The sequence below is a fragment of the Carica papaya genome, chromosome 5, assembly GCF_054855325.1.
Source record: "Carica papaya isolate Zhongbai chromosome 5, ASM5485532v1, whole genome shotgun sequence".
Lineage (NCBI taxonomy): Eukaryota > Viridiplantae > Streptophyta > Magnoliopsida > Brassicales > Caricaceae > Carica > Carica papaya.
Genome location: NC_142313.1, coordinates 12,391,364 through 12,412,334, shown reverse-complemented (window position 1 = coordinate 12,412,334; position 20,971 = coordinate 12,391,364). Strand labels below are relative to the sequence as shown.

Below are 20,971 nucleotides of genomic sequence, written 5' to 3'. Positions count from 1 at the left end.
ATATTATAAATTCATAATCTATGTAGTTTTGAAGTATTTTACGTATTTTCAGTATAAAAATATGCATATGTTTAATTTTTCTTTCGTATCTATTAAGTAAGTATTTGTTAAAGTTTTACTTTGTTATAAATGTTATTTCGCTTTGTGTTTTCAAAATGTGATTTTGATATGTGTACAGCACTCATTATGGAAAGAAGTTATCCAAAAGCTCCTGTATTATGTTAGGCTTCAATCTAGTCGTACATAACTATTCCGTATTTGAGTGTATTGGCAAATGATAAGTGTATACCCATACATAATTATTCCGTGTTCGAGTTTATGGGGAAACAGTCTAATTTGTGTGTCCTAACTGTTCCGTGTTCAGGGGGTAGTAGTGTTTTAAGGTACTCATGTATGCCATTCCGTGTTCGGGTATATGAAAAACTAGTGATAAGTATCTGTGCCTATGCATAATATATAGTAACTGATTGATCATCCATAATAGTGATGCAGTACACAGCATTCATATGTTTTATGATTTGTGTTTTCGTCTTCTGATTCATATATGTTTTGGAAGGATTATATGATATATGTTCTATTGTGTGTAAAGAAACTATATATTGCAAGTACTATGTTGTGATTTTATAATATTGCTTATTGAGATATTTTATCTCACCCCTCCTATCACCCTCTAGATACAGACACCACAGAGTGAGCGGTGATACAGAGGAAATCTCTGAAGCCTTGACTCTGATATTAAGGTTACTGTTTCGTATTTTTGTTTAGTAATGTAAGTAAGGAAATTTAGAGTTTCGTATATATGTTTATGTTTTATATTTAAGGGATATAATGCTTATGCAACTCTTTTATTATTAATAAAGTTAAATTATTTTACTTAACTCGAGTCTATATAATTTAAAGAAATATACTCTGATTATTATCCTATAAGATGGGGTGTGGTCCGTGACAAGTGGTATCAGAGCACGATTCTAGGACATCCATTGAATACGAGGCTTAGGGTTACATAAGACTTAGATAAAGTTGGAAAACATAGAGAAATGTCTCTAAATTTGAATTTCATGAATGTAGAAAATGGCAAGGATACGGAGAGGGTAGACACATTGGATTTCGTAAGATCGGATCGAGCAGAGTCTAGATAGACTCATGCGTATAGTAGAAGGCTTGGCCACGGTGGTGACTCAACATGTAGTCCATAGCCAAAGTGCTACAAATAGTAATAATGCTAGTTCCAGTAACACCCAACCGATGGAGGAAAATAATGAAAAACTCATTGAAAGATTTAAGAGAATGAATCCACCTCATTTGCTGGAGCAACCGACTCGATATTAGCCGAACAGTGGATCATAGAGTTAGAGAAGATATTTGATGTTCTCAACGCCACTTCAAAGCAAAAGGTATAATTAGCCACATTCACGTTCAAGGGAGCTGCAGAACACTGGTGGCGCCTGAAGAAGGGATCATTGAGGACATCGATCCTTTGGGAAGTATTTGGAGCGACATTCTACGAGAAGTATTTCCCTGACTTTTTTCGGGAACAAAAGCAAATTGAGTTCTTAGAATTAAAGTAAGGGAATATGAGGGTGGTAAAATATGCAGAAAAATTTATAGAGCTAACTCAGTTCGCGCCCAACCTAGTAGCAAATGGAAGTCTAAGAGCCAAGAAGTTTTAGAAAGGCCTGTGTAAAGAGATCTGGGATAAAATATTTGTTTTAAACATTAATGACTACCAAGAAGCACTGGAATGATCCCAAATTGCAGAAGAGGCTACAAGTTCAGTCCCACAACAAATCCAGCAGGTTCAACCATTCATACCTAATAATAAGAGGAGGTTTATGAGCCACAACTACTTGATAAAAGGCAAAAAATGGATCTCTTAGTCCCAACATAAGGGCAAGAACAGATATGTCTCCATTGTAAAAAGAACCATGATAGCAGACCCTGCTATAAGTTAACAAATAGATGCTTCAAATGTGGTAGTACTCAATATCGGATCAAAGAGTGTCCTATAAATAAAGAGCAGATCATACCAATAACTTAAGGAAGAGTATATGCCATTACAGAGATAGATGCTTAATCCTCGCAGGATGTAATCCAAGGTATGTTCACTATCTCTAGTACCTTGGCTAAAGTTTTAATAGACCCAGGATCTACACTGTCTTTTGCATCACATGAGTTTGCTCAACATCTAAACATTGAACAATCACCTTTAGAATATGTATTAGTAGTCTCTATCACAGTCAATAAGGACTTGACCTCTAGTACAGTCTGCCGAGCACGTATTGTAGAGATTGCCAACAGAGAGCTACCGGTAGATCTTATACTCCTAGAGATGCATGATTTTGATGTCATACTAGGAATGTATTGGTTGCCAGCGTATTATGCCAATATAGATTGCCATGGAAAGAATGTTACTTTTAAATACCCAATGACAAGGCCTTCAAATTCAAAGGGATTAGGGAGCCCCAATATCTATGTCTCGTATCTTGCATTCAAGCTCAATGATTACTTGAGAAGGGATGTGCAGGGTATTTGGCTTACATAATGGAGAATAAAAATAGAGAAGTCAATCTAAAACAGATACCGGTGATGAAGGAATTTTTTGATGTTTTCCTGGAAGATCTTTTAAGTTTAGTTGCAGACTGGGAGATCGAGTTCTTCATTGACTTAATTCTTGGTATGAGTATTGTCTCTAAGCCTCTGTATCGAATGACGAAAAGTGAATTAGAGGAACTCAAGAAATAATTACAGGAATTATTGGATAAGGGTTTCATCAGACCAAATGTATCACTGTGGGGAGCTCCAATATTATTTATAAAGAAGGAGGATGGTACCATGCGATTCTGTATCAACTATAGACAACTAAATCAAGTTACCATTAATAATAAGTATCTGTTGCCTCGTATCAATAATTTATTCGACCAACTTCAAGGAGCCCAGATATTTTCAAAGATTGATCTATATTATTGATACCGTCAACTAAAAATTAAGAAAGATGATATTCCCAAAACTGCTTTCAGAACTAGGTATGGCCATTATAAATTCTTAGTCATGCCTTTTGCTCTAACAAATGCTCCTGCAACATTTATGGATTTGATGCACAAAGTCTTCCAACCATTATTGGATAAGTTTGGCTTTGTCTTCATTGATGATATGTTGATTTATTAATGGAATGAGGCTGAACATACAGAGTATTTAGCAATAGTGCTTGTGATACTTAGGAAACAGAAGTTATATGCCAAGTTTAAGAAGTATGAGTTTTGGTTAAATGAGGTTGTCTTCCTTGAACATATAGTTTCAAAGGACGGAATATCAGTAGATCTGGTTGAAGTAGAAACGGTAGTAAACTAGAAAAGGCCTACAACGGTAACTGAAGTTTGAAGTTTCCTCGGTATAACTGGATACTACAAGAAGTTTATTGAAATTTTTTAAAAGGTTGTTACTCCACTAACTCATCTTACTAGAAAGGATATAAAGTTTGAGTGGAATGATAAGTGGGAACAAAGTTTTCAAGAACTAAAGAAATAGTTAACAATAGCTCCAGTATTGACTATTCCTAATGGTACTGGTGGATTCTCTATCTACAATGATACTTCAAAATAAAGATTGAGATGCGTGTTAATGCAACACGAAAAAGTGATAGCTTATGGTTTTAGACAATTAAAGAATCATGTGTAAAATTATCCTACCAATGACTTAGAACTAGCCGACATAATTTTTACCTCAAAGATCTTATACCATTATCTATATGGTAAAAGTTTCGAGATTCACATAAACCATAAGAGTTTGAAGTATTTATTCTTGCAGAAAAAACTTAATATGCGCCAAAGGAGATAGATGGAATTACTTAAGGATTATGATTGCAAGATCCTATACTATCCAGGAGAAGGCAATATGGTTGCATATGCACTTAGTAGGAAGAGCACTTGCACTCTTGCCTACATAATGGCTTCAGAGTGGAGATTTATAGAAGAGTTCTAGAAATTGAATTTGAATGTCTGACATAAGAGATCAAGAAGATACCTAGCCAATATAAAAGTACAACCCATTTTGATACATAAAATTAGAGAAGTTCAATAGTTTGATCTTACATTGAAGTCGATTATGGAAGATATCAGTAAGGGACTTAGGTCAGAATTTAGACTATTGGAAGATGGTGTATTAATGTTTAGAAATAGAGCATGTGTGCCGAATAATAATATTCTGAAGAATGAGATATTGGAAGAAGGGTATTGCTCTAAATTTACTATGTACCATAGCAACACTAAGATTTATAAAAATTTGAGGAGCAAATATCGATGGAGTGGGATGAAGAAGGATATAATAGAGTTTGTTTCTAAGTGTCTAATATGCTAACAAGTGAAGTTGAACGTCAAAGACCAGCAGGACTAATTCAACACTTGTCAGTAGCAGAGTGAAAATTGACACATATTACTATGAATTTCATGGTGGGTTTACCTAAAATAAGATCCCAACATGATGTTATATAGGTTATCGTTGATAGATTAACCAAGTTTGCTCATTTTTTGGCTATCAAAGTAAATGACCCACTGGACAAGTTGACCAGACTCTACATCAAGGAGATTGTGAGATTGCATAAAATTTTAATCACAATCGTCTCCAATCAAGATCCCAACTTTACTTCAAGATTTTGGACCAGTCTATAGAATGTTATAGGGACCAAGCTATCCTTTAGTATGACTTTCCATCCTCAAATAGATAGTCAATTAGAACGGATAATTTAACCTCTAAAAGATGTGCTACGAGCCTGTATCATTGAGTTACGAGATAATCAGGACGATTATTTACCTCTGATTGAGTTGAGGTGTAACAATAGTTATCACTCTAGCATTCAAATGACACCCTATAAGGCTTTATACGGAAGACCCTGCAGATCACCTATTTGTTGGAAAAAATTAGATAACGAAAACTTGTTGGACTAGAATTAGTGAAAAAAATTATAGAGAAAGTGAAATTGATCTGTAAACATCTTCTGATGGCTCAAAATAGGCAGAAAAGTTATGCTGACAATTATAAAAGAGATTTAGAATTCGAAGTAGGTAACCATGTATTTTTAAAAATCTCACTAATTAAAGGGATTATGATGGGAAAAAAAAAACTTAGTCATCGATTTATTGGACCTTTTGAGATATTGGATAAAGTGGGAGTTGTTGCCTACCGTTTAGCATTGCCACCTGAGTTAGCCAACATACACAATGTCTTCCATGTGTTGATGTTGAAGAAATATCACCCAGATCCATCATATGTACTTCGATATGAACTCCTTGCACTTCGGGATAATTTATCCTACATTGATCTTCTTGTGCAGATAGTGGATTGTAAAGAAAGGATATTACGGTCCAAGGTAATCTCATTAGTAAAGGTATTATGGTAGCACAATTAAACTGAAGAAGCCACATGGGAGCCATAAGAGAAAATGAAGGTCAAATACCCACATCTGTTTATGACTATTGGTAAGTCCAATTTGGAGGACTAAATTTTAAGGGAGAGAGTTTGTGATAGCTTGAAAATACCTCTGAGTTAATTTTTTATATTTGATATATTTAATTTAGTTTTATATGTATTTGAAAATATATAATTAGGTTAAGAACATAGTGTAGAGTCAAACGAAAGAAGGATGGATAAGGATGAATGAGCTAGAATAAGCATGAAGAGGCATGAGAAAATATGAGAATATTTTAAATGAAGTGGCATAATGAAAAGTGATAACTATTAGACAAAATGACATAACAAAAAATGACAACTTTTAGATGAAATGACATGTGAAAAGTGGTAACCTTTTAGATGAAGTGACACGTGAAAAGATCTTTTAGATAAAACGCCATGTAAAAAGTGATAATCTTTTAGATGAAGTGACATGTTAAAAGGCCTTTTAGATAAAATGACATGTGAAAAGTGGTAACTTTTTAAGTGAAGTGACATGATGAAATGTGACAACTTTAAGATAAAATAGTAAGATGGAATGGTTGCAACTTTTTCCTTGTAGCTCCTCACTCCTATAAAGAGGGGATAGGATAAGGGAAGAAGAGACATTCCAAATGAGAGAAAAATAGTAAGAAACATAGAGGTGAGAGAAGAAGAGGGAGTATGAAGTGTGTGATATTTGAGAGTATTTTGAAGTTTTAGATAAAAAATTAGGAAAACTCTGTTAAATTTGTGAGAGCAGACAAAGAGGAAGAGAAGAAGAATAAGGCTCACGATCAAAAGGAAACTATAAACTGTTAGAAAGGTAAGCTTTTTCTTAAGTTTTGAAGTTTAGTTTCTCTTTAATTTTTAGGATTAGTTTTTGAGTATTGTGTTGGATATTTTTGAGTCAAGAAAGTAACCAAAAATCATCTCGAAACTCTACCAAATTTTTTAGAGGAAAAAGTCATAAATAAAGGCGAAACTCTACAGGAATTAAGACTGCGACTGCTAAGGACCTAAGATAAGTGGATATTATGAATTCATATTCTATGTAGTTTTGAAGTATTTTACGTATTTTCAATATAAAAATGTGCACACATTTAATTTATCTTTGGTATTTTTAAAATAAGTATTTATTAATGTTTTACTTCATTATAAATGTTATTTCGCTTTGTATTTTCGAAATGTGATTTTGATATATGTACATAACTCATTATAGAAAGAAGTTATCCGAAAGCACTTGCATTATACTAGACTTTAATCTGACCGTACATAATTGTTCCGTATTCAGGTGTATTGATAAAGTGATAAGTGTGTACCCATACATAACTGTTTCGTGTTTAGGTGTATGGGGAAACAACCTGATCTATGTACCCTAACCGTTCTGTGTTCGGGGGTTAGTAATGTTTTAAGGCACTCATGTATATTGTTCTGTATTCAGGTACATGAAAAACCAGTGATAAGTATCTGTGCCTATGCATAATGTATGGTAATTGATTGATCCTCCATAATAGTGACAAAGTATACAATATGTATATGTTTTATGATTTGTGTTTTCGTCTTCTAATTCGTATATGTTTTGGAAAGATTATATGATACATGTTCTGTTGTATGTAAAGAAACTATATATTACATGTATTATGTTGTGATTTCATAATATTTCTTATTGGGATATTTTATCTCACCCTGCCTATCACCCTCTAAATACAGAAGACATCGCTGCAGAGTGAGCAGTGATACGAAGGAAATCTCTGAAGCCTAGACTCTAATATTAAGGTTACTGTTTCGTATTTTTGTTTAGTAATGTAAGTAAAGAAATTTAGAGTCTCGTACATATGTTTATGTTTTATATTTAAGGAATGTAACGCTTCTGCAACTCTTTTATTATTAATAAAGTTAAGTCATTTAACTTATATGATTTAAAAAAATATGCTCCGATCATTACCCTATAAGACGGGGTGTGGTCCATGACAGAATTATTACAACTTTTATTTCCTTAACAAAACTAGTAAAACCATTAAGTTTGATTTGCATATGCCCTAGAACCTTATAAATCAATCATAAAATTAAATTATATTGACATAAACTTACTTAAAACGTAATATAATATAAAAATTACAAAATTTTTAGATACCTAAAACCGTTAAACATTGAATAATAAGGAGATATTCTGGTTCTTTATAATCTGAAGTTCTCTTGTGAGTCCCTTTATGCTCATACTTTTGTAAGTTATAAAAAAAGTAAAAGAATAATCAATTATATAACTATAGGAAACTTAACCATGAAACTTCTTAGTTTTCTTTCTATATATGGTTTGATTCTAATTTTCTTCTTTGTTTCATATTCTTTCCACAATGTAATCACTATACATTTTCTTGTTTCTTCATCGGAAAAAGCCTTAGTTTTCATAAACTTTATTTTTTATTTTTCCTAATTTTCAGAAAATTCTTCTTTGGGTCTTATTTTTTGCTTTTTTTTAGTTTTCAAATTTTTAATCATTTTAAATTTCAAAATAAATGTAACTTAGTTAATATTTTTTTTTTGAGTTTGTTTTTAAAATTATCCAAACATGACCTTGCATATTTTAGTTTGTCTTGTTGCATTTGAATGGAAGCTTTACATTTGAAAGAGGTGCATAATATCAGAGACCAAATTATAACAAAAAAAATCAAAGACCAAATTATAACAACATATCAAGAACTAATTTAGTAATTTGTCTGTATGTTAAATTAAAAATTAGTTATAATTTTTTAAAATATTACAAGTGTATTTAAATTAATCTTGATTGATTTGAAGACATATTTATGAAAATCACGTTAGAAATCACAAGGTCTTTAAAACATATTTTTTATTGATGTATCACAGAGTGTGATATGCAGGGTCACATGCGAAATCACGTTAGATGCATATTTTGAAAGGTATGACACTGAAAGTATAGTAAATGCTGAAATTTCGAATCTTTATGTCTCTAACGCTATTTTCTCTTTCATCCTTTAAACACAATTCTACACTTCATTTTGGAGAGAAAAGAGAGGATTTTGAATAGCATTTTGAGAGATTATTTACATAAAAGCTCATATCTTTAATCTTTTTTCATATTCAAATCCTCTAGTGTGCTTTTAGTTGCATAGTTATATTTTGAGAAAGATTCTTTGGGAAACTCTTTCAAATTTTTTTTTGGATTTTTTAAATATAACTTCATCTACAACTTTTGAAAGAGTGTTTAAAAACATCAAGTAAAAAAGTTATCTTTTTTATTTGTGAGTCCTCAAGTATTTGAAAAAATATATATTTGAGAAAATTTTCTAAAAAATATTTTTAAACTCTTATATATTGTTTTAAAAATAATTTAAAATTTTTTGAAAAACGATTTTTAAATTTATCTTTTTTATTTATGAGTCCTCAAGTATTTGAAAAAAAGAAAGATTATTTGAGAAATTTTCTAAAAAACCTTCTTAAACTCTTATATATTGTCTTTTAAAATAATTTTTAAAGTTTTTGAAGAATCTTTTTTTTTTTTAAATCAAGCCAAAATCTTCATCGTTCTCTCTTGACTATTGATTAATCTCTGAGTGAACTTTAAGTTATAAAATCACTGTTTACGAGATAAAATATACAAATTTCATCTTATTCTCTTGTAGGTATTGTAAGAGATGAGTGGGTGTTCCTTTCATGGTTAAGTGTTAGAAAAAATACTTGATAGGTGGGTTTGCCCCTTGATATAAAGTATTTGTGCTTTAGGGAAACACATGTAAAAGATGAGTTTAACACGTTGATATACAAATGTGTATTAAGAGGAATACGTGTGATAAATGAAGCTTAATATCTTATTAACAAGGATCTTATACGAAAATTTTGAAGAACAGTGGAACTCTCAAGTTGGTGACTTAATGAGAGGATGTAGGTATAGGTTAGAGCTGGACCCATGCAAATCGAGTTTGCACACTCTCTCGTTCTCTTATATTTACCTTTTGTTGTAGCTTTATAAATTTCTTGATACTGATAAAGCTTATTGAATGTTAATTACTTACAATTTGAATATTGTTAATTCAACAGATTACTTATAATCGATATTTTGCTAGTACACTAATTATTTAAGACACATATTCTTGCAAAATAATAGTTATTTCACATTGATATATTTAAAAGTATATTTATTAATTGAAGTTTGCATGCTTACCATTGTTATAAATTGATGTGAATCTCATAATTTTTGTAGCAAATTAATTATTTGATTTGTACATTTAGTTGGATTTGATTTACTTATGTAATATAATCTAAAGTTTGCATAAAAGATTGAAATTTTAAAAAACTCAATTCATCCTGCTCTTGGTTGGCCTTAGGATTTGAGTTAACAATTGGTATCAAAGCTAAAATCTTATGAAAACCATGTTTGATGAAATATATTTTGTCTTAGAAGAAAGATTTTATGACAACCATGTATGATGAAAGGTATTTTGTCTTTAGACATGTATCTTTGATAGAACACATTGCCATTATTAGAAATGTAGAGTAAAAATTTGTATTCAAGCTATGAGTTTTGATATGTGGAAAAAAATTGTAAATGATTTTCGTGTTACATATAAAAAAGATGACCTTATAGAAATCAAGAATAAAAATGCCCAAGCTATGGATGCTTTATATTGTGCCTTGGACACTTATATTATTGATTAAGTTTCCATTTATGAATCAATGAAGGAAATTTAGAAAAAGTTAGATTTATATATGAAGAGTCTTATCAAGCTAAGGATCCGAAGAACAATGCAAAAATTTCTATAATGATTAATGATGAGAAAACTTGTAGTAAATGTACTAAAGGTGAATAAAAATATATAGAAAAGTTATATTTCGTGGTTCAAGATAACAAATAAGATGAGACAATCTAAATCTCAAATATTCCTTTGATAAATTACAAAGAGTTTTTGAGGAGTTATATGAGAATATTAGAAAGCTTGTATTAAAGGAGAAAGCTCTTAGAAAGGTTGTTTCAATTCATAGTCACAAAAATAAATATATAGAGAAAGTAGGGAAGGGTTGAAATAAAAATTGGAGAAATAAACAAATGAATTAAAATAAAATTATATCTTTACAAGAAAATATTGACTATTTAAATAACACATTCTCTATGCTTAAATAAGAAAATAATTTATTTGAAAAGTTATGCTCTAATGAAGAGATTAAGAATGATTGAATTAAATTAGGAAGTGATTATGTTAAAAAGAAGAGACTATCAAAAAATGACCTTAAAAATCTCTAAGTTTTAGTTATCCAAATATTATTTGTAATTATTGTGGTAAAAATAGACATATTTCTCATTCATTTTTAATTGAAAAAAAATATATATTTTAGAATGAAGAAATAAAATGAATCATACCTTCTTGCACTGATCCTCATGGAGTGAAAAAAATTTAGGTCAATGACCAATGATTGATTGTACCTGTAGGTATTTCTTCGAAAATTGCAAAAAGTGAAGAACTAAAAGTTAAATTATGATCATTTTTGGAGATATTTGGATCAAAATGGGTAAATATACAACCTAAGAAATTGGTAATATTGCATTTAATTTATTGAAATAATTATTTATTTGATGAAATAATTAATGGATTGAGCTTTTACATAATTGTAAAACTTATTTGGAAAAACATGGAACATGTAAAAACTATTCTTAGATTTTTGGCAATTGATTTGATGATTATACTTGATCCATTTGAGGATCATGAGTTTGTGACTCGACTACTTAATTATCGATCTCTAAAATGTTACTTTTGTAAGATCATGAGTTTGTGACTAGACTACTTAATTATCGATCTTCAAAATGTTACTTTTGCATTAGTTGGATATGATGGTGCTAAAAGGCACAATTATGGATGAATATATTTTGTTTAAGTACTTTGAATTAGCATACCTCGAACTAGTTGAATACATTGAAATGCTTATGTGAAAATGTAATACCCGGGCCTAGAATTTGGCCCGGAATCAATTTTAGTGTTTATAAGAATAATTAAAAGTATTATTTTAATTTAATTTTATTAAATTATTTGAGAAAAATAGGTTATGGATGAAATTGAAAGTAATTTTGGGAAAGAGAGATGAAATTTTGAGTTTGGGGGTGGTTTTTGAAAGACAAATTGAAACAGGGGGTCAGAATATTAAAAAGAAAAATTCGACCACATGAGACAGCCCAGCCAATAGTCACAGTGAACTAGAGCATGCCGTGTTACAAAACATGCTGATGTTGGCGCCACGCAGAAGGCCACGCGGGCGATCCACATGCCCAGCGATCCGACGGTCCAGATTGAATCCCGTATGCGTAAACGATCCAGATGTGTTTCCTCTTTAAACACGATCGAATGGTGAGATTTAATCTAATTGTGCGGTTTAGATTCATTCCCCGAATAGGATAGATCCAATGGACGAGAGAGGATCACGCATACACGGACATACAGCCCAGATCGACACGGGATGTGTATTTAAATATCACGTCTCAAGGAACCCTAACCTAGCTGCACCTGCCCTCACCAGAGAAGAAGAGCCAACCGCCAGAGAAGGGGACTGACCCCCGACCGTCACCGCTGACTGCCAACTGCCAAAAAAGGTAAAATTTCTCCATACCCACTCGGAATTCAATTCTAAATCTCCCTACCATATCGGAGCAAAAGGGACGACAGATGAGTTAGAAATCGTAGGTAAAGTTCGGCGGAACCGCCATATGAAACCCTAAAACCCCTCTGATGAGCCCCTTTTCGTTTTCGTTTCACACAATTTTTTGACCATTATTTTTACCGTCATTTTCTATGTAGGTTAGTTGAAGGAGAAACCCCAGTCGCGAACCCACCAGTAGGTTCAGTTTTTTTTTTTTTTTCTGGCCAACCGAAGCTTCCTAACGTATTTTTTTACAGGGATATGTGTAAAATTAGCCAAAATCGATCAGGCTTAGGTGAACCATTGCCATGGGCGGTGGAGCCGGCGGCGGAGCACGATATTGCAGCCCTACCGAAATCCCAAAATCGGTCAGAAAGGGTTTTCAACATCGATTTTGAGTTTTTGGGATATTTTTAGGTATGTGACATCATGACCCGTTAGGAGGTGTAATAGACAGCAGGGCATTTTGAAACATTGATCAGGGTAAGGATCTCTCACCCTATTCTCTGTTATGGTAAATTGAGGATTAGTAATCGATAATTGTATATTTTATGAAAAATTAGAAAAATTCTAAAAATATTACAAGTTACTAGTGGAGTTGGAACCAGTTAGTTCACATTTGTTCTGCTTTCCCTGTTTATTTTTTTGTACTAGCTAAATTGCTTATTATTATATTATACATGTTTAAATTGATAGTTTTTATGATCTTCTCGATTATCTAGTTTATTTGGTTCTTCTTGCATTGTTTATTTGGTTATCTGGTTACCTGGTTATTGGTTATAATAAATTATATTGCTTACTTAATGGCATTTAAATTGATAAGTGAAAATGAAATGAGACGTTAGTATGCTTTGATGGTTGTTTGAATGATGAGAATCTAAATAAATGAGAGCTTACTAGACATCCTGAGAAAGGGTGGACGGACCTGGTACATAGGGAACCCTGCTGTGGATGTTACCTCAGTCAAATAGGGCTGAAAAGTCCCATACTAGAAGGGTTTTAGGAGATATGATTCACCCTCATACTGGACAGAGTATTGAGGCGAATGTATTTTTAGGTGCCCATTTCAGACGGGGTATGAGGACGGCTGGATTAATTGTCAATTTTAATACTGAGTTCACGAATAGAGGAATATTCCTATGGAACCCCAATGGTCCCAGTAAGTAGGTTAAAAAGGAAGGATTGTTGATCCTATGCATGAAATTAAATTCATTTGGTTAATTGTTTTCATAGGTTAATTTTGGAAAAAAAATTGTAACAGTAAGTATCGAATAAAAAGTTTTAAAGTTAAATATATTTACTTAAAGTAAAGGTTTCATTAGTTATTTTGTGACTTTTACTAACATTCGGTTTTTCGTATAAGTGATTAGTGTGATATTCTTACTGAGTTAGTGTAGCTCACCATTTTATTAACTATTTCAGATCAAGATCTAAATCCTAATCAACAAGAGGGTTGTGAGTAGTTCATCTCTTGGACTTCCTTCAAGTACTAGTGAAGGTGAACCCCTAGGATATCTACTTATCTATATTTAATTACCGTTTATCTTTTTATGAATAAGTATAGAAGAAATATTCTCGTAACTCTATTGAGCATTCTAATTTACTGTGTAAGGTATGTAAACCCTAATATTATTATTCGCTTCCGCAATTATAAATACAAATTTATTTCCCTTAAGGTTTCGGAGCTTTACAGAAAACAAATTGGATGCAAAATGGCTTGGTACATAGGAACAATGCTAGACTTGTGGCTAAAGGAAATGAAGAAGTTTATATTAACTTTGACGAATTCCTTGTCAATATAGCATTTTCTACGACTAAGGCCAAAATATGAAAATTTTAAAAGTTATGCTAAAAGTGAAATAAATTAAACAAATAACTTATATATTTTGGAATAGAAGTGAGTTGTGATATTAATCTAAATAAAAATTTTAATTAGCACTCGGTTAACACACTAGATGACATAGCCTTTCTCTAATGTCATACTTGATCCTTAATAATCTCCATCTTTACAGGCTCCATCCACTCATTGAACATAAATAATTGTAAGATTGGTGTTTAAACATTGAACATAATTTTTGTGCATGTGCTTTCCTAGTTGTTTTTTTTATTTTTTTATTTTTTATTTGAGCGCGATTGTGATTAATTTATAAAAATTGATGTTTCTTTAAAAGTAATATAAATTACGAAGTAACTTTAATATTAATTAAATATGATAATTGATAAGATATTTTATGTAAATCAACCTTTGAAAAAGAAGAAAAAAAAAAAAGAAGAAGATTAGTATTGAATATAATGATTTGGTTTCCAATTAATTACCATGAATTATCATTGTATGTTGGTTAAGTGTCAACATAATCTTAAATTCGTCAAGGACGGGGTAGAGTTCAATCATTAATTGAAGTCTAATAGTTTTAGGTACGTGATAAAACTTCATCTTTTTTTTTTTTTTTCGTTCTTAATAAATAAATAAATAAATCATAATAATACTATGTTTAACAAATTATATATAAAGTATAATTATTTAATGATATATATATATAATTTTAACAATATTAGTTTGAAAACAATTACTAAAATTTTATTCATTAAGTATTTTCAAAGGTAATAAATATACATCACTGAAACTGAATTTAGAAAATAAAAATAATTATATATATATATGTATATATTAATTATTCTTCTTCACCTTTCACCTCACAGAAAAAGTAAATTAATTATTACTTATAAAACACTTAGGTCAATCAGGTTATAATTGAAAGCCAAAAACATTTATCATTTTATTTTTTAAATAAAAGATTTAAATTCAAATAATAAAAATACTAAAATAACAAACGAGTTCAAATTTTATTATTAAGATGCGGATTAAGTAGGAGAAGATAACAATGAGTAATAATAATAATTATTTAATTTTAATATTAAAAATAATATTGCAGAGAACAATTCCCAGTACAGTACAGTTCCCTGCCAAGAAGAAATCACCACAGTAAAAGCGTCCCCTACAAGGACGAAAACTCTCTCTCCTTCAAAAACTGGCTCCTTTCCCTGCTGCTATAATTAGCTTCGTTTCCTCATTTTGAAGGACCCCGATTACATCATGAATTTCCTGCAATTGACCATGGTGTTGAATAACTGCAACACCTAAAACCGGAAAATTCCAGTTGCTAGTCAACTCACATGGATCTCCCAGATCCTCCCCACGCCCGATTGGTCGGCGACTACATACTCGGACAGAGAATCGGCTCTGGCTCCTTTGCCGTTGTATGGCGCGCGAGACACCGTCAATCTGGTTTGGAGGTTGCAGTGAAGGAGATTGACGATAAATTGCTTAGCCCAAAAGTTCGTGACAACTTGCTGAAGGAAATCTCTATCCTCAGCACCATCAATCACCCTAACATAATTCGCCTATTTGAGTCTATTAAGGTCATCATGTTCACTCTTTTTATACTTATGTTTATTTGGGCTCGTTGTGTATTTGAACGTCGTACATGTTATTATTTTTATGTCATGACAATCCTGCTCAGTGTCGGTGTTTTTTGTTATTCCATTTTGTTAAGTGCAGATTAATAATAGGATATATCTGGTTTTGGAGTATTGTGGGGGTGGGGATCTTGCGGCGTATATTCATCGACATGGAAAAGTATCAGAGGATGTTGCAAGGCATTTTATGAAGCAATTGGGTAAATAAATGATTAACACTACATGCATACTTGCTCCAATTGGTTTTTGGATGTTAATAATTGCAATTGATTCGTCTATTTAGTGCTTGGAAACTGGGTATTTCTCATTATTTTACATATATGGATAATATCTTGGCTGTTCATATGATATAATCTCGTTTCCTTTTTGGTGCTTGCTTGACTGTGTAGGCACTTCATGTTGTAAATATAATATAGCTAGCCTCTTTGAATAAGGTCATATTAATGTTATTACGCCTAGCGCATTGTAGTTTCCTTAAAGTGTCTGCTAATTACCAATAGAACAGTTCAACAGCCATGTAAACAGTTCAACATTTTTCTGTCATGCATGTGGGAAAGATATTAATAAAAGGTGCTGATTTTGTCCATTTTTATGATTATGTATGCAGCTGCAGGATTGCAAGTGCTTCAAAAAAAACACCTTATTCATAGGGATTTAAAGCCACAGGTATTTTCCTTGATCTCAATTCAGTTAATACATGTAATAGGATTAAGGCTGTTTGCTTATTAGTAAGTTCATTGTAGGTCAAGGACATGATCCCTGTGCAGTTCCATCGGAACTCAAAATGATTTTTGTTGGGTATGGGAGGTTTAATTTAGGAATTGCTTGTATTATTGTGGTTGATTTGAAACAAAACATCTAGAGTTGCAAGTCATAGTAAGTTTGATATCTATGATAATTGGTTGATGTCTTCTTAAATGTCTGCTCAAACTGCAGAACTTGCTCCTGACAACTAATGAAGTAACTCCATTGTTGAAGATAGGGGATTTTGGTTTTGTAAGGTAATCTCCTGTAATCTCACATTCCAAATCAATTAGAAAAGGCCCTAATGTCAATATTTTTGACTTGCGCAGTAGGATACATCAAACTTATATTGAGCCAGTAATCAGGTTAGCTGTTAGTCATTTATGAGTAGCAGCATGGTATCAGATTGAGCCCTTGACCAGACCAAGTGAAGTAGGTCTGACTGATATCAAGAGCTTTTCCATTCCAACTCTTGAAACCTGGGTTACATTATACGTGAAACATTTTCATCTTCAAAGTAATTGTTTTTATATCTTGTGTCGGGGGGTGGGGGGGGGGGGAGAATGTTTCAATTCCTTTGAAACTTAAGTATTATGAGGAGTTCAGTTCATTAAAATGGAACTTGTTTGGCATGTGGATTTTGAATGACACTCCTAGATAGTGCAATTAAAGTATGGAATAATATGTCAATTTCACAACAAGTCATATTTACTTCTCATTTTATGTAAATTTCCTTGTGCAAGGTCCTTGACACCACAAAACTTGGCTGAGACACTATGTGGTTCTCCATTATACATGGCGCCAGAGATTATACAGAACCAGAAATATGATGCAAAGGTCCGGAAATTACATGGGAACGTGTTCACACACTGTCTTTCTATTTCTCTTTTTAGATCTCTTGTGATATTGTCTTCTGTTAGCTTAAACTTATGTAATGTATTGCAGGCTGATTTATGGAGTGTTGGTGCAATCTTCTTTCAATTGATGACTGGGAAACCACCATTTGATGGCATTAACCAATTACAGGTTTTTGGAGTAAACCATAATATGATTTCCATATCAGACATCTTAAAGTCACCTAATATCCTCAAGCTAGAAAAGCCAGTAAATGGAGCTCATAACATGGAAGTTTTTAACCTTCTAAGTGCTCAAACCAACTCTGTACTTATTCTTGTTCTGTGTTGAATGCAGCTTTTTCAGAATATCTTGGCATGTAAAGAGCTGCAATTTCCTGAAGGTGCTTTGCAAGTACTACATCCAGATTGTGTGGATCTCTGCAGAAGACTTTTATGTCCAAACCCAGGTAGTGATTAGCATGTGTATGGCCACCTTTGCACTTGTGCTCAGGCCTATTTTCTGCAATGTATTACATTGATTATAACCCTACAAGGTGAGAATCATACTAATTTAGTAAAAATTTTCTGTAAATTTGAAATCCAATTTGCAGTTGAGCGCCTAACATTCAAAGAATTCTACAATCACAAGTTCCTACAGGGACAAAGGTAAATTTTCCATATTATATAATGCAAAATTCAGGTGCCTTTAGCATTTGATGACTGTATGCATCTCGCTTCAGTTATTTTATGTAGAAGTCAGATGATTCAAACTAGTCAGTTTAGTTTCATATCATTATGTATAGGCAAAGAGCGGATGTTGAGCGGGCCTCTCAGCTAATGATCAACTGTTCTGATCCTTTTACCTCTGATAATCGTAAGCCTCTTTTGCATTCTGGGCATTTCATGGATACATCTAGTGGACATCTGAGAGCATCAATTTCATCTGTACATGACAATGTTGTATCACATACAGTAAGTCATGGAGCTTCTTCAAGTGCTAAAGTTATCCCTGGGTTCTTACCAAATCCTGGGTGTGACAGATTGAGAAAATCTGGTGACAGCCAATGCTCATCAAATCAACTTGGAGGTCTCTTTTCTTTTTTTGTTAGTATATCCCAGATTATGCTCAATCTCTTTGCGATTTGCTGATGTTATCCTTATCTCTGCAGTTGTTGATTCCATGGAATTGATTGAGAAGGATTATGTTCTCGTCGATCCTCATTTTGCTTCAGTGGAGAGTCTCTCTCTCTCTTATTATCTTGAGACATCACTGCAAGCTAGTTATCCAACCAGGATTTCTAACTATCCTTCAAAGAAGAATGACCAGGGTTTAGCAATTTCAATAGGAACAAAGGGGGTGGGCGCCTGTTCTTCGAATGTCGCTGAAACTTTGCAAGTCCATTCACCTAGTTCACTGATAACATCATCTGAATCAACTATGTCGATGGAAGTGCAACGGCCTAATTTTCTCCATCCCTCATCTAGGCTCTACTTTTTACATCAGTGTGTGCGGGCTCTTGAAGAACTAGCTCAAGACAAGGTGGTTTCATGTTTTCTGATGAATAGCTTCTAGCTGATAGATTGAATTCACTCAATCTTTTCTAGTACTACTACATGTTGGAATCAAAACACATTTTACCTATAAGGAAACTTCTAAGAAAAAGAGACATGATTAGAATTACATCTAAGTGTTTGGATTTATATATCTGAGTTGTGATTGCTATGCTTGCAGTATAAAGCAGGAGAATTACTAGAATCTTTCTCAGTTGAGCTTGTTGTTTTGGCTATATGGAAGAAAGTTTATGAAATTTCTGGTTCCTGGATGTCCTCAAGAGAAGAGGGTAAGTTGCCTGGAACTTATTCAGCCAAAGAATCTGCAGTTAATCTTGAAGGCACCAGCTTAGCTCCACGTTCAGAAGGCAATGTAGATTTTATTAATCCTTTATCTGTTTACATGTGGGCGGAACAAGGGTTTATTGTTGCTTGTGATCGTGCAGAGCAGTTATCAGATCATTTCAGGAACATGGATGGTTAGTCTCTAAGTCAATTTTTTATAACATGCTGTGTTATTCTTCATTTGTAATTCTGGTTTAAATTTTACTGGAAGACATCTCTCCACTGCAGCTACTGCTGAGATGCCTGATGCCATGGAAATTATATATCAAAAAGCCCTTGCTTTGGGCAAGGCAGGTTGTGTAAGTAATTCTATTACATATCTACCTTGTTGTGATATTAAAGACCATTCCTTTCACTCATAAAGTGTGGTTTGTTCCAAACATGGTGTAGGGTGTAAGCCATTAGAACTTAATTATTGACTTCATATTCCCTAAGTTGGTCTTGTATGGTTACAGGTAGATGAGTTAATGGACAACAAGAGTAGTGCAGCAGCACTGTACTCCAAAGCAATGTTTCTTCTTTCATTCATAATGGGAGAAGCAGCAACTCTGCCACTGAACCCTCCACTTTTGTTAACTCTTGACAGTAAGAAGCAAATTGAAAATTTTATTATGGTCTTGCAGTCTCGTCAGATGCACTTCTTAACATCACCAAGATCTACTGAGCGATCCCCAAAACCACTTACGAAGTGAACACAACTGGTGTCCAGCAATTTTAGATCACCAGCTTACAAAGATAAAACATGGAGATCATGATGAGAAGAGGGGGAAATTTTGAATTCATACAGACATTTTAACATATCTACTGATGACATGATGGAAATACATTGATATATCTTTTTGTGTATAAAGCATTCAATAGCAAACTGCTGGCAATTTGGTGCAAGATGGCCAATGTTGCGAAGGAGAAAATGTAAATAAGATTATTCTATTCGTTCACTTTATGGAATGTAAATAGAAATGCAAAGAATGGCATGTACAGTGATTCTTTTTTCTTTTTTCTTTTGGTTTGCCAAAGATATATAATGGATAATACTGTTTTAGGAAGCTGCCCATAGTTCTATTGAGAGTTTAGCCTAGCAGGAACTTCCATAGCCTTACCAAGTTTTGACCGGTTACTAGCTCTCTGCCTGTCTGACAGGTGAAAAAGATGTCTTATTATACTAATACATTTATATTTAATCATTAGTAGAGACGGTTAATATTTTTATATTTTATTAAAAAATTATGAATTTAAATTTTATTAAAAATATAAAAATTATCACTTAATAAATATATTAATATTTAATTCAATAAAAATAAGAACTTAATTAATTAATCTATTAGTGCGAATATATGATTAAATTAAGTTTGTGACTTATTAACTGTATTATAGGTTGACGGTAATTCATTTATAATAATTAATTTAATAGAATTAAAAATTTAATTTATTATTTTGTTGGTGGGGTGCATAACAGTTGAGTTTATTACTTAATGAATATATTATGCACCAACGTTAGTAATTTATAATAATATTTTATTAAATAAAACTAAGATTAAAATTTATTAATTTGTTGACGAACTGCATGATCAAATTGAACTAAATGTTAGAGAAACTATTACTTTTTGAGCGAAAAGAATATTTAAAATTTTTTAGGTAGGGTAGTAATAATTTGTGAGCCAAATGATATTATATATCATTTAGATTCTCTTATTTAAGTTATTATAACTGGTTAAAAACTTGATTTAAAGTTTATTTTACAAAGAAAACATTACATCTATACCATTGAATAATAAATCCAACATTTAAAACAAAAATTCAAAAGTTTATTAAACTCAAGTAAAACAAATAGTTGTTTCTGTTGTGCTTATTAAAGTCAATTTTCAGTTATTGTAATTTTTATACTTACAAAAAACAAAATATGAATAAAATTAAAGAATTTTCTTTATTTTATATTAATTTTTTAGAGATGA

The 20,971-nt window shown here is 32.2% G+C and overlaps 1 protein-coding gene across 9 annotated transcripts; it reads left to right on the top strand.

Moving 5' to 3' along the window:
- The first annotated feature begins 15,010 nt into the window (after window positions 1–15,010).
- LOC110814199 (Protein kinase superfamily protein) lies at window positions 15,011–20,003 on the top strand. Of its 9 annotated transcripts, none has more exons than XM_088220051.1 (14): window positions 15,011–15,486; window positions 15,626–15,743; window positions 16,151–16,209; window positions 16,480–16,544; window positions 17,031–17,124; window positions 17,233–17,313; window positions 17,479–17,590; window positions 17,735–17,789; window positions 17,927–18,210; window positions 18,293–18,663; window positions 18,856–18,964; window positions 19,121–19,153; window positions 19,248–19,318; window positions 19,475–20,003. In XM_088220051.1, exons 1-14 carry the CDS (start codon window positions 15,241–15,243, stop codon window positions 19,709–19,711), a joined length of 1,935 nt encoding a protein of 644 aa, XP_088076177.1. In that variant the 5' UTR covers window positions 15,011–15,240; the 3' UTR covers window positions 19,712–20,003. The 9 variants fall into 9 exon arrangements, with proteins under 9 accessions (XP_088076177.1, XP_088076176.1, XP_088076174.1 ...); XM_088220050.1 differs by having other exon boundaries at window positions 19,094–19,153; XM_088220048.1 differs by having other exon boundaries at window positions 18,856–19,042.
- Window positions 20,004–20,971: the final 968 nt, after the last annotated feature.